This window comes from Penicillium maclennaniae (genome assembly GCF_028827695.1).
Source record: "Penicillium maclennaniae strain IBT 15551 chromosome Unknown utg000003l:1.0-5670915.0:1.0-5674809.0, whole genome shotgun sequence".
NCBI lineage: Eukaryota > Fungi > Ascomycota > Eurotiomycetes > Eurotiales > Aspergillaceae > Penicillium > Penicillium maclennaniae.
This window is the reverse complement of record NW_026623215.1, coordinates 1657364-1670850: the sequence shown is the minus strand read 5'-3', so window position 1 is coordinate 1670850 and position 13487 is coordinate 1657364. Positions and strand designations below refer to the sequence as shown.

At 51.0% G+C, this 13487-nt stretch overlaps 5 protein-coding genes across 5 annotated transcripts; all 5 read right to left on the bottom strand.

The window, feature by feature from the left end:
• Window positions 1-133: 133 nt before the first annotated feature.
• Window positions 134-2140, bottom strand: N7477_002728 (uncharacterized protein; the record flags this gene model as incomplete). Its single annotated transcript, XM_056964391.1, has 1 exon — window positions 134-2140. The coding sequence occupies one exon, from the start codon at window positions 2138-2140 to the stop codon at window positions 134-136; it is 2007 nt and encodes a 668-aa protein (XP_056824344.1).
• Window positions 2141-4542: 2402 nt separating this feature from the next.
• Window positions 4543-5517, bottom strand: N7477_002727 (uncharacterized protein; the record flags this gene model as incomplete). Its single annotated transcript, XM_056964390.1, has 1 exon — window positions 4543-5517. The coding sequence occupies one exon, from the start codon at window positions 5515-5517 to the stop codon at window positions 4543-4545; it is 975 nt and encodes a 324-aa protein (XP_056824343.1).
• A 399-nt stretch (window positions 5518-5916) lies between these two features.
• On the bottom strand, window positions 5917-8748 carry sey1 (dynamin-like GTPase SEY1; the record flags this gene model as incomplete). Its single annotated transcript, XM_056964389.1, has 4 exons — window positions 5917-6215; window positions 6271-8015; window positions 8070-8519; window positions 8603-8748. 4 exons carry the CDS (start codon window positions 8746-8748, stop codon window positions 5917-5919), a joined length of 2640 nt encoding a protein of 879 aa, XP_056824342.1.
• Window positions 8749-9097: 349 nt separating this feature from the next.
• N7477_002725 (uncharacterized protein) lies at window positions 9098-11351 on the bottom strand (the record flags this gene model as incomplete). The annotated part of the gene is made up of 3 exons (XM_056964388.1): window positions 9098-10899; window positions 10941-11222; window positions 11279-11351. The coding sequence occupies 3 exons, from the start codon at window positions 11349-11351 to the stop codon at window positions 9098-9100; spliced, it is 2157 nt and encodes a 718-aa protein (XP_056824341.1).
• A 624-nt stretch (window positions 11352-11975) lies between these two features.
• Window positions 11976-13362, bottom strand: N7477_002724 (translation elongation factor Tu; the record flags this gene model as incomplete). Its single annotated transcript, XM_056964387.1, has 2 exons — window positions 11976-13100; window positions 13168-13362. 2 exons carry the CDS (start codon window positions 13360-13362, stop codon window positions 11976-11978), a joined length of 1320 nt encoding a protein of 439 aa, XP_056824340.1.
• Window positions 13363-13487: the final 125 nt, after the last annotated feature.

Here is a 13487-nt window from a genome sequence, read left to right as displayed (position 1 = left end):
TTTCAAATATCTCTCCCCATAGTTCACTGTCAACTCCTCAAAAATAGAAATATCTTTTAACAAGGAAATGAACACCACCCAGTTCCCCTCAACAACCGCGGCGAGAAACTCCGCCTTGCTATCGCACGAGTGATTAACAAATCGGGTCCAATTCCCGTAATACGTAGGACATATAACCCCCCTTATCTGGGCCAGGCACATTAGGGCACAAATCCATGCAATATGGGTCGTCAGCACAGTTTGGCATCCCCTTGACTTGAATGACGCCAGTGTAGGTGCCCATATACACACCACCTTTGCTGTGGAGGTAATTGGCTAGGACTCGGACACCGACTCCCTTGTCTTGATATTCACGAAGCTCCATTAAATCTCCAGCAAACACACGGCAAATACAGTCACAGCCGTCGTTCATTTTCCTCCTTTTCTGCTTGATTGGCTTGTACTTGGCATGCGTTGTCGTGTTGCGACACAAATTACACCTCCACGGTCCAAGAACGAGCACCGGGTTTGCGGCATGATCAAAGTCTTCGGGTTTCCAGATATAATGATTAATATGGATTTGCGATCGGTGATTGAATCTAGGTCTCTTGAGGCCACCATCTAGACACTGAACAATATGGTGGGGATGTTCACTTGTAAGGCTTATCTCTGGACCCAACTCCGGGCGCAAGAAACCGAGAACGCGATTCTTCTCCTCGGCTGAATCACCAGCAGCATAATCCCAATCACTGAGATCACCAACAGAGCCTACCTCGATGGCAGGTTCGGTGGCCTCATTGATAGCCTCAATGTCGAACCGCATATGGGCAGCGATCGGAGAACAGGGCCAGGTGACAATTCGTCCAATACGATAAGTGCCTCTAGGGTATGCCCCAAGTACAAGGTAACTGATGGTCCTGCCAATAGGCGTAGCTATCAAAGCATCATACTCCAGTGTACCGAAAGCCCATGTGGAAGGGATGTATCTCCTCACCATCCGTCTTGGCCACTCCATATTGTTCGTTGGGTACAGAGTGCGCTTAATGAGATCAAACGTCCTCGTATTAACTACCTCCGTGACGAAGATATAGCGTAGACTAGACTTAGGGAAGAATTTCTCGTACATGACCTGGATGATTTGAGACATCGGCGGTCGGTCGTCTTCTAAGGGTATGTTCCGATTTCTTTCAGGATTGCGAAGCTCTTCAATGTGGAACACGCCAGGTCCAATCCAAGCATTTAGACCCATATCAGTCTCGCTATTGTCAATTTTGATATGACGATACACTGACCTTCCTCGTGGAACAGGGCTCACCCATTCGTTGGGAAGGCCGACCGCATCAAAAGGTTCCCTCAACATTACACGAATGTTTCTGCGGACAATCTTCAGCTTGGAAACTTGGCGTACACGAGCGAAAGTCAGGGTTGATGGGTGAATATGACAGCCCGGCTCATTAGGATCATCGATCCATCGCCGAATCTGCGCGCCAGGCACTTCATACAAGGCTGGGTCATACTCATAAGCTTCTTCCGAAGATGATGAATCCTCAGAGTCGGTGAAAGACTCTTCAGAAAGATCAGAGGGTGTATAGTCCGAGTCAGGAGGAGGTGAGCCCTGAGATATCTCGGAGTAAGCAAGATCCTGATCGATGGAATCATTGTCACAATTGGCATGTTTAAGTAACACGTCACGCCAGGGCAGCCTACGTGTACGTGCAAAAACCTCCAGGCTGCGTCGATTCTCCTGAATTAGCCTGACCAGGTATGTCCAATGCATAGATTTGATGCCTATGTCTTCATCATTTTCACAGGCCAGTCTGAAAGCTTCAGAATGGGCACATATAGCGAACATCTTCCAGCCGAGCCTACTAATGAAGGCTCGACATAGCTCAGAGCTTTTGGTTTCTTGTGAGTTGTCTTCTTGTTGAGATACAAAGTTGTCGATAAAGTTTTCGGCGCCTTCAAGGTAACGCACACCTTTTCCACCCAATGGAGTATCATCTCCTGAAATGATGGCCTCGCGAACACTATCTTGAAGACGGCAAAAGCAATTGATATCCCAGTAAATCGCTGCGACTATGATTTTGGCATGGTCTACAGGTTCAGGAGGCGTCTGCCCAATTTTGCGTCTTCTAGCAGGCTGGAGACCTTCCGGGCGCATCTCTTGAAGTGTCCGTTTCGTAGATGCTGGTCGCTCACTACAAGCATGAACCCCCAGCCTTTTGCCTCTGGTGGGTGAACCCGACCGTGAGATTCTAGGTTCAGGAGCTTCTGCTGCGGGGCGCGCCTGACGCGCTCCAATCCACCTCTGCTGTAGTCTGTGAATCCGTAAAACAGCTGCTGCTCGATCTAGATACTGTGCTCCTTTATTTCCCCCGGCTATTTTTCTGAATTCTGCAGTTCCATTGGCTGGATCCCAATCTTGCATACTTGTGAAAAGTTTTTGAACGGCTTCTTGCTGGTTTCGGAAATATGCCTCTCTATACCGTTCAAGAGCTTCATGAATTTGGCCACTTTCGAGACACCGTATAGTCAATATAGGATCTTGCTCATAAAGGTCTTCAAGAGCTTCTGCTTGATCTTCGTAAAAGTCTTCTCTCTGCTGTCGAAACCCCTTTAAGAGTTCTGCTCCATCAATCACCCCTTCTGGCGTCGCTCTCCTGATGAGCCTTCTGACATCTTCTTTTTGAATTTCAAACCCTTGATCGTTTTTCCTCCTCAGGATTTCTTGGATTTCGGCGAAATCATTCATGATGAAGGCTAGCGTAAAGTATAAAGACGAGAAAAAATCACGAAAAGGTCGTGGTTCATGTCCGAGTATGTATTAGGTCTGCTTCTTAAGCGCTCGCAAAAAAGTCTATGGCCCCAGAATTAATGGACGTGAAACCTTTTACTAGATCTCGTGTATTCAGAGAGACGTGCATCATATATGCCTTGTGAAAGAGCATATCACGAGAATTGAAAGAAACTCATCAAGGGCTTTCTTACCAAAGGGCTTTCATAGAAATAAGGTGACGACCAAGAATAACGAGATCAACCATTGGCCGAGCGTGCCAATGTGTAGGCTAAGAGGAAAGTGAGCAACATAGTTCAAAGGCTTTCCTTTCAACAAAGAAAACATAGATTCCTTCTTGAAGCTGCACTGGCGACCTCTTTCGCTATCTATGACTGAGGCTTCGGTACTGCGATTTCAATCCTCAATCACTCTGACTATCAAAGACTAAATGAGTCAACCGTATGACATTGTAAGTTTTACACCTCTGCAAAGCGCTCACGCTGAACTATTCAGTTATCGTTTCAGACTTGATCCAAGTTCCGCCTCGACTGCTCCCTCTAATGTGTCGCAAGTTGATGGAAAATATTGCCAGAGAAAGGCATTCATGATTTCATGAACAAGCGAAAAATTAAGGATCTTTGTAAAGCAAGGATCCCCTCTGTGAGATAGACCAGACTAGATTTATTTCCTGTGCGAAATGTAATCTCTTTGCATGGAGCACTAGGCACAAATTAGAGCATGCTGAAACAAAGTATTCTCAGATCGGCACTGTGAGGTACATAATTCCTGGCCAATCCTCAATTCCCGGGATGTCGCGTTGCTTCTGCATTTTCTCTTTTTTATCACAAGTCTGGAGATGATGTTATGTTCGCTGGGAATCTAGGAGACAGACACATCGAGACTCAGAGAAAAAACTCAAAAAGGGGAAAATGCGAGCGCTAGGACTAGCGGTCTGCAGGTAGCTAGGCCTCTCTCTCTCTCTCTCTCTCTCCCCGTTTCCCTGAACTATCGTGCCATTTGCTTCAACCAGGCGTTAACATACCACCTACTTGACTTCAGTCGGTAAAAATTGAGTCATGAAGGTCTGCTCTTAACTTTTGCTTTCCCATTTTCTCCAGGTTCAGGCAGATGTTCTGACCAAGGCTATTTAGACCGTCAGCTCTTTGATCTTTAATGTTCTTTGGGGCAGTATGTGCGTTTTGTCAGCTCCGGCCAGTAATGCCGAGGCTTTCATGGCACAAGGTTTCTCTTGCCCCTCGAGAATTCAGTCCTTTTGCTCGGCATCCAATGTTCATTCCCATTGTACCATCGACGGTGATTTCCGATCAGATGCAATGGACACATGTGGTCAATGCACCTGTAACTGAGGGATGGTATCCCGATGCACAACAGAGGGATATATGAGTGTGTTCTTTTCCGCAGATCTGTGGATTGGTTTAAGAGTAGCTTTTGCGTCATGTATGTTGAGTGCAAAGTTTGATCTCTTCTCGATCAGGCAAATAAAGTGATTCATGCAGGGACGGTGAGCTCTACGTTGTGTCACCAATATCAGAAGTGGGAAAATAAGATGATGTTGCGGATAATAATCCCGGTTTTTCTAGCCAGGTGGAAAGACTGGTTCATCTTCTAAGCTGGTATTACATGAGATCTCGATATAGATGCAGTGTATTATAAGAACACTTCATTTACGTTGTAATTTCATCTAGCCATATAGATCATATGATTGTGTTAAAAGCAGCATCTTCCATGCCTCAAGTCATAGAAGGCGATAGCGGTCGCCGCTGTACCTAGAAGATTGCCATACAGTTAGGTGGGCTGGAGACACCCCTCGCACAGTTCAATGGACTACTAGAGATAAAGAAACTCCAGCGTCCAAGCCGCTTACACGTAGCAGCCAACTCCTCCAGATCAAACATCTCACCAATAGGGACACCCCAACCCGCCAGGAGATGATGATGTAAATCAAACTCAGGATCTTTCGCCGGGAATACCTCAAAGCTGACCGCATCAGATGCAACCGCCGCAAAATGGTTGTCCCACATAAAGCGCAGCACCCGCTCACTCTGCTCAATGCCCATATGCTGCGGCATTTCCTGTGCGCTATACTCCTCTCGCTGAGACTTTGACATCGCGGCCCATGTTCCCGGAAGACCGATGCGCAGGAAGAAGATGTCACCTTTTTGGAAGGTGATGTTGCACTCGCGCGCAATCTCCAGCACCTCGTCTAGAGTTACCGTCTGGCGAGTCAATGCATTGGTGGGGATTCCTTTCTTTTCAGCGTAGGAAACATAGTCGATCAAGACACCACGACCAGCAATGCCTTTCTTCGCCCAGAACCCGATACCGATGCGTGGAGAGCCCGAGTCAATGATCTCTGACGCGGTCGTACCACCATAGAATAGCCTCCGTTCAGGGTCCTCGGGTGTCGGCGCAGGTGCATTATGGTGGCGAAGGCCATCCCATTGCGAGCCTTGCTGCGGGTTGAAGTGGTATTCATCGTCGAAGGCCACGCCCGGAGCGACCCATTTGATAATGTGTTCAAATGGCTTGCGACCAAAGCCTGGTGGAGTCAAATTCTCGATATCCCAGTTCAGACACACGCGCTCGCCAGTCTGGATCTGGGTCCGAGCTGCGTCGGCGACTATTTCAGGAGTCAGGATGCGTAGCATGCCCAGGCCTTCTTCTGCTGAGCCGGGGTGGCCTGGCCAGTAGCGGCGCTTGTCTGGGAGGTCGTCGAATTTGTCGGGAAGGGATTGGGCCATGTTGCTGAATGTAGGAATATGCAGTTCCGTCAAGAAGATTACACAGGGTCTCTAAGAAAGCTATATGGCGCTTGAAGTGCCCCCATTATTTGCCCCCACGTCGGAGCAAGTCCGGGGATTGCGATTACGTGGGTGACCCCGCAGCCTAATCGGGTGGAAAAGCGAACGTAGGACAATGAGAAAAAGGCGAGGACCAGGTTCAGTGCTTAGCATTAAACAAGCTTCTTGGTCTGCATCGAACTATGTAAACATGAAGTCATGTAGACCCACCTGGTCAGGTCACCAAGTTACCTCTTTCTGGTTCAATGCTTGAGGCAATAACAATTCTAAATCGGAGGTAAACGTACACAGGATGATCCGCTTGGCGGGGGAGGGAGAATAAAACAAGAAAATCGAAATTTACAAGTCATCCAGGTCATCATTTGCTTTGGAGCTGGAGCCGCGCTTCATGTCGGACATCTCGTACTCCTCCTTGCGGCCCAGTGATCCGTTTCGATCCGCCGACATGGCCATGGCTTGTCGGCCAGTGTCGGAAGACTCGAGGAATTCACGTAGGCGACGCTTACCCTCCACAAGAGCTTGCTGTGAGGCGGCCTCGGTCATCTTCAGCATCGGACCCCACAGGTTGAGCTGGTAGGTGATGTAGGCGCCCACGGCACACACGAACAAGAGGAAGAAGTAGGCTGGGTTGCGGAGAACTGTGAGTAGTTAGCAATCAATTCTGGAGAAATATCAGACGAAAAGGATAATTACCAGTGATAATTTCGTTCCATCCCAGGGCAAGCAGCAGACCGTAGAAGTACAATGGGACTTGGGTCATGCCACCAATAGCACTCCGCTTGGCCTCGACATACACACCGTCTGCAGCTTTCTTGAAGCGCACGGTGAGCTCCTGGCGCTTCGAGTCGCCAAGAATTGTCGTCTCCTCTTCCAGGCTCTTGCCTTCATCCTCATCAATTCCGCCAATAGGTGCAAGGTCCTCCTCGTCCGCAGGGGTCGCAGAACTTGGGGTATGGCCAATCCATCGATCGAGCGGAGGCGCGGCACCAGTTTCAGAAAGACGGAATCGAGACAGAAGAGGGATCAAGGTCAAAGTTGACTCGCGGGCACGGGTATAGATACCCTCAATATCATCCGTCGGGCGCCAGATTCGCGGGACTCCCTCTTCGTCATAGCGGAACTTGTCTTCGAAGTTTTCACGAAGCTTCAAAAGCAGGTTGCCCTCGATCATCTCCTCATCAATCTTGGCACGCAAAACACCCCAGGACTTACGACGCAGGCGCCAGAGCCCAACGTCGACCTCTTCTAGGCTGGCATCAAAGCTACTCGCCCGATCTGTGAATCGTCGCTCTGCGTCAAGAACGGTGTCCACGAAGACGTTCCAGATCCGATCCCAAAATGCCTTTTCGGTGGGCTTCTCGCCATTTTCGGGCGCACCGGCTCCGGCGCGCCCAGAGCCCAGAGCATTGAATTCGAGTCCCACCGATTCGCCAAGACGGGACTGGACCCAGCGCTCGACGCGAGTGGCCAGGCGTCTCATTTCGTCCCCGCGCAAACTAGCGCTAACCTCAGCCAGGTCCTTCTCGTACAGACCAAGCTGCTGCTTGTAATCGCTGAATGTCGATCCTTCGACGACAGTTGAGCGAGCGACCTCTTCAAACTTCTCCAGGGAGAGCTTGGTCTCATCCTTGACGATCTCGGCAAAGTCGTAGCCACCGCCCTTCTTCTGACCAGACTTGACGGCATTGGTGACCGCGTCGCTGAAGTCACGGATACCGGACTTGTGTGCAGCCGAGAGCTGGCCGTGGAAGAGCGCTTTCAACCGCCCATCAACCTTGCTCTCAAGTTCGGCCTTCTTGCGCTGGTACACGCCCTTGTGGTACCGGCTAGCCTCAGTTTCGAACCCCTTGAGGGTTTTTGAGCGCGCAGTCCGCATAGCAACACCTAGGCCTCCAAGAACCTCCGGTGCGCCTAGATGAACGGCCTCAGCCTGCTTATCTTCGAAGGCAGTGATTGCCTCGTCGAACCCAATCATAACCTCACGCAGAATCTCATCGCATCGGAACTGCGCCAGCAACTCTTGCTGCGTGGGCAGATCAAGGTCTTTATTGTTGACGATCTGGTCCCAAATTCCTTCGGCGTAATGGGAGAATCCATCCGCAGGAATTCGTCGGTGGTACTCAGGCAAGAATACACCTCCTTCTGAGAACTCACCCTTGAGCGCATCTCTTCTCGGGTCGCGGTGACCCTCGCGGAACCGGGATCCAAGCTTCTTAGCCTCGGCCACGAACTGCTCGGGTTGGTAGCTCTTATGCGGAAGTCCGTAGAATTGGAAGTCGAAGTAGTCGTGAATCGTTGAATTCTCCAATCCAGCGGGTTTCGAGATGGTGGACCAGAGGCGCGCCAGATCCTCCAACAACGTCCTCTGTAGGTTCTTGAGTGGAGTGCTGCCGATGAAGTCACGAATGACGAAGAAAAGGAGAGATCGGTGAGTAGTACTGCAAGCACATTAGTCCCGAGACCGAATAAAGAGCTTCAGTCAAAATCCATACTTTTTATCCTTCATGAACAATTGCAGGTTGACCTCGAAGACCGTCTTGAGCAATCCCATATTGGCACCCTGGTACAGGCCCACTTGGTGCTCCCAGATATTGACAATGAGCACCTCACTAGTCGCAAGCGCAAAGAGAGCACTCTTGCGCTCAAAGTCCTGATCCTCGCCACGTTCGCGGCCGTCGGTACCTTCCACGTCCATGACCAGGATGTTATCCGCCATGCGCTCGCCGGCACCCTCCTGACCTTGCTTCTTATTCTTCGAAAGCCAGATACCCTTCGTTGTTTGCCTCCGCTCCAGCTCCGACATGACCGAGAACTCCGTGCCGAAGAGGTTGTTCAGCAGGGTGGACTTTCCGGTCGACTGGGAGCCGAACACGGAGACGAGATGGTAGTTGAAGCCGGCGGGGGTGACATTTTCGATAGTGAGGTACTTGGAGAGGTTCGCGCTGCGAGCTGTAAGCAACAAGATAACAAAATCGCTTGCGGGCTAGACGTAGGTACGCCCGGACATGCAGGAGAGGGGCCGTACTTGAACTCCTTATTCTCGTCAATCACCTGGACGCCGTGCTCGTAGGAGGCGGAGTCGCCAGAGTCGCCGACTGTTGCAAAGTGACCGTTTGCCATGACAGAAGGTGCAGTTGGATTCCTGACCAGTCCTGACGGGCGATCGGACATGGTGTTGGTGTTGTGGGGACAGATCACCGTAGTGGCGAGAGTAGAGGAAAGCGGGTTAGGGGTTGGGGGGGGAGAGTGGATCATGCAACCTGGTTGAATCGAGAGCACGGACAAAATGAAAATGATCATTAAAGGACAATCACAAGGTCGTTGCACGAGTGCGATCGAATGGTCCGAGGTCGATGGTTGCTGGGGAAAAGACGTCTTACGTAACCCTGTACCCTGGTTTGTTCTACAAAGGTTAATGGCTATATGCGTGAAATCCTGGGGAAATGCGTCCGAATATGAATTCATCAGCTTCAATAATGATGATTTACTGTACAGAGAGTGGGGTATGTGCTTTTTCCATCTATTCGAACCAATTCAAGTTCCAGCCATGATCCAGCCCCAAATCTATGTTAGGATTGGGCCACATGCACTGCCCAAGGTCATCAAACAAGCCAGTAAATAAGGTGCTGGTGCCAAACTCGTCTCCTGGAATTAGTGGTTGGGTCGAGAAGTCAGCTCCTAGGACGTCCGGTCCGGAAGTATTGTCGATCGTCTCGGTGTTGATGCTCAATGCCTCCGGATCGGACATGGGTGGAGTAAAGAGCTGGTTGGCCGTACGTTTCGACGGATGCGCAGCTGCAACAGGACTCGGAGCTCCAACATTTGGATCTTTCCCCTTGAGTCTCAACAGGTTGGTGCCAGCCCCTACGGTAATAGTCCCGAAATAAGGCACGGTGACCTGACAAGTCGCCGGTGGAGTCCAGTCCTTCTGCTGGGTCCTGGTATCGAAGATCGCACCGAGAATGTTGGCAGACTCGGCGGCAACAGAGCCGCCACTCTCGGCCGCGGCCTGGCGCAGAATATTGACAACGTCCCGAACGAGCTCCCAGTCCCTGTCGTCCTGCTCTTTGCTGTGATCCGGTGAATCCTCCGAGTAGCTGTGCAGGTGAACAATGAGGAGCATGCCCATGGTGAAAGCTAGAAAATCAAGAATCTTGCATAAGTAAGAACGAGTGATCGTTCGCAGGACTTTGTATAAGGCCAACCCTTCCCGAGTAGACTGGATCGCCGTTCGGTGGCAAAAGCTAAAGCGTGGATCATGGGGATATTTCAACATGAATGGAAGATGAAGGAGGGCGCGGTATATTTTTGGCATGAATTGCAACGGGATCCGCTCGTGGAAACTTTCCTGGTTCTCATCGGGTCCAGGCTCAGGGCCTGTAAAACTCCGAGGCATGGCCTCCCAGGCGTCCGTAAGCTCTTGATCAAGCCGCAATGTTGACTCGAGACACATTTCCGATGGATTCTGATTGCGATCAATCATATGTCCACTGATTATTCCGAGACGTAAGAAATATTGCTCCGCGGCTGGAATGTCTGAACTGAGCCGTAATTGGGCTTGAGGCATGAAGAAGGCATCTGCGACTCCATATGGAAGACCGAGAATCAAACTTAGAGATCTATCTGCGTTCGTTATAGCGCACCAGAGCTTCAGTCGTCTTTCGAACAAAGTATCTGTCGGTCGAGGTGTACGGGTTGATAGATGCATTCCTGCGAGATGCGCAAACTCGATAGTTCTGCGGACCACGAGCCACGCTTTTCGAAGACGACCTTCATTCAAGTGGTACTTGGAGAGCAGCATTTGACATTCCATACCAGGCAGTGTCGCAGCGTAATCATCATCACGGACAATCAACCGATCCGCGGCCGCACAGCAGCGTGCAGCAAATTCCTGAGGATTGATTGGAACTCGCAAAGTATTGAAGTCGAAATCAGGTGGTGATTGTAGGACGCTTATAGAGAGGTAGACCAAGCCTTTCGCGATTTCCGCAGGTGCCACTAGATTCTCAGACTGGGACTTGGCCTCAAATGCATTGACAAGCTCGGGGAAATTTTCCTCCCACTTGCACCAAAATCTCGATCCTTCTTCGACAATCTTGCGGATATCCTGCGCACATGGAAGTAAAGATAGAAGCTCTGCTCGGACCGTTCGTGCCTTGGGAGATACATCCTTAGCACCCATGAACTGATCGTTAATGGACAGATCCTCGCGACGGCTGACAAGATAATTATCGAATAGTTGCATGACTGGCGCACTTTGGATCTGACAACTAGATGGTCCCAGTTTGTCTGATTCGCCTGTTGGAGGCGTCATGTCTTCTGCTGATGGTCTCCGAGCTAAAATCTATTAGCAATCAAAAGACCAGAAGATAGAACTGCGCCACTGTGGGCGCATTCAAACTGCTTACCCGGCGATTGAGCAGGGCTATTCTTGTCTATTCGTCTCGCCAGGTCTTGCACTACATTTTCCAAATGAGCTACACGCTCCCGGAGGCTGTACCGCTGATCTCCTTGAGCAGCACCCGAGATGCTGGGCTTTTCGGAATCGTACTCCTGGTCAATACAAGTCGAGCCGCGCAAGCGACATTCATTGCAAGCTTCCGGGCGATCAGGATTGAAAGTACATCGAATCTTGCGACGGCGGCCTAGTGCGAAGATTAGAGTGGCCTCATCTCGATTCGCCCCACGACAATGAACGCACATTGGGTACAGCTTTTGGTTCCCTTTCGCATTTTCTTACGAGGCGGGCCATTCATATCATTCCATGAGACCATTTTGTCGCCGTGATGGGCATGTGCTCGGAGAATGTCGATGCTTGGCCTCTCCGGACCGAATCGGTCGAACACCCGTCAGTACAGGCAGGGCGCTGGGGACTGGGCAGACTTGGCTGCTCTGCGAGCTCGGATTTTAAGATGGATGAGATGAGATCAGTAGCCTCAAAGGACGCATGTTGGAGAGATATTCAACCACTGCACAGATGTATCAGGCCGTGTCTTACTGTCCCCTGGGGACAATTTCGTCCGTCAATTTCGGCCGAACGGAGCACCAATCACTATAGTAGTTCGCTATGTCCTCGCCAAAAGGATTCAACAGCCGTTTACAGAGATGCGTTTTGTTGAAGTAAATTCTACATACAATTAATAGTCTGGTAGACTTGGATTGATTTTGCATACATTCCATGGGAGAGGAGAGAAGGTACAACTCGCTACATCTTCAATACATAGAGGTACATGAACAGCATTCAAGCGAAAACTCCGGCTTATCCCCCAGATCCCTGGGATCGGTGATTCCCGCGCTGTGAATTTAAGGTGACAGACAAACAAGAAAGGAAAGAGGTGTCATAATACAAGGTCTAGACAAGCAGTCCAGACTACAGGCGAAGGGTATTAATTGGAGCCTTACTCAATCACACGGGTAATCAAACCGGTAGCGACGGTGCGGCCACCCTCACGAATGTTGAAGCGCTGGCCAGTCTCGGCAGCAACAGGACGGTGAGTCTCAAGAACCATCTCAACGTTGTCACCGGGGTTGACACGGCGGGAGGTGTCGTTGTCGGGGAAGGTGAGGTCACCGGGCTCATCAGCAGTGCGGATGTAGACCTGGGGACGGTAGTTGGATCCGAAACCAGTGCGGCGGCCACCCTCCTCCTCAGTCAGGACGTACATGGACACCAGGAACTTCTTGGCGGCCTTGGTGCTGTTAGGAAGGGCAACGACCATACCACGGCGAATGTCCTCACGGCGGATACCACGGAGAAGCAAACCGGAGTTGTCACCAGCCTGGGAAAAGTCGCAAGACTTCTTGAAGGTTTCAATGTCGGTGACCTTGGTCTTGATGGGCTCGTTGGAGCCACCGACGATCTCAACCTCAGTATCCTTCTTCAGCAGACCGCGCTCAACACGGCCCGAAACGACGGTACCACGACCGGGGATGGAAAAGACCTCCTCAACAGACATGAGGAAGGGCTTGTCCATGTCACGCTCAGGGGTGGGGATCCAGGTGTCAACTGCCTTCATGAGGTCGTCAATGCGCTCGGCACCGATGTCAGGGCGGCGGCCCTCGAGGGCGCACAGGGCGGAGCCGAAAATGATGGGGGTCTCCTCACCCTCAAAGCCGTAGGTGGTGAGCAGATCGCGCATCTCCATCTCGACAAGCTCCAACATCTCGGGGTCATCGACAGCGTCGACCTTGTTAACGAAAACGACGATCTTCTGGACACCGACCTGGCGGGCAAGCAACAAGTGCTCACGGGTCTGGGGCATCTGGCCATCAGAGGCAGCAACAACGACAATGGCACCGTCCATGTTGGCAGCACCAGTAATCATGTTCTTAATGTAATCAGCGTGACCGGGGCAGTCAACGTGGGCGTAGTGACGGTCCTCGGTCTGGAACTCAATGTGGGCAGAAGAGATGGTGATACCACGCTTGCGCTCCTCGGGGGCCTTGTCGATGGCATTGTAGGCGAGGAAGTTGGCCAGGCCCTTGGAGGCCTGGTGCTTGGTGATGGCAGCAGTCAGGGTGGTCTATAGGAGTTGACACGTTAGAACAAGAACCGCGGGATGACCGGAAGATCGAGGTGAATCATCGTACCTTGCCGTGATCAACGTGACCGATGGTACCAATGTTGACGTGGGGCTTAGTACGCTCGAAAGCAGTGGCCAGTCCACGAACAGCCATCTTGTCGCTGGCGAAGACATGGTGGACGGGATTGACGGCACGCGGGCGCAGCAGGGATGCCCGGCTGGAGCGCGCCAGAATGTTCAGGGAACGGGAGATGCTCGACATCTTGCAATTAAGGGCCCGAAAACGATAAAGAGTGGAAACAAGCAACAAGAAGGAAGGTCGATGGGAGACGACAAGAAGAGAGTCAACAGCCAAATTTTCGGGCGTGGCTGCTTAGTCATGTGTAG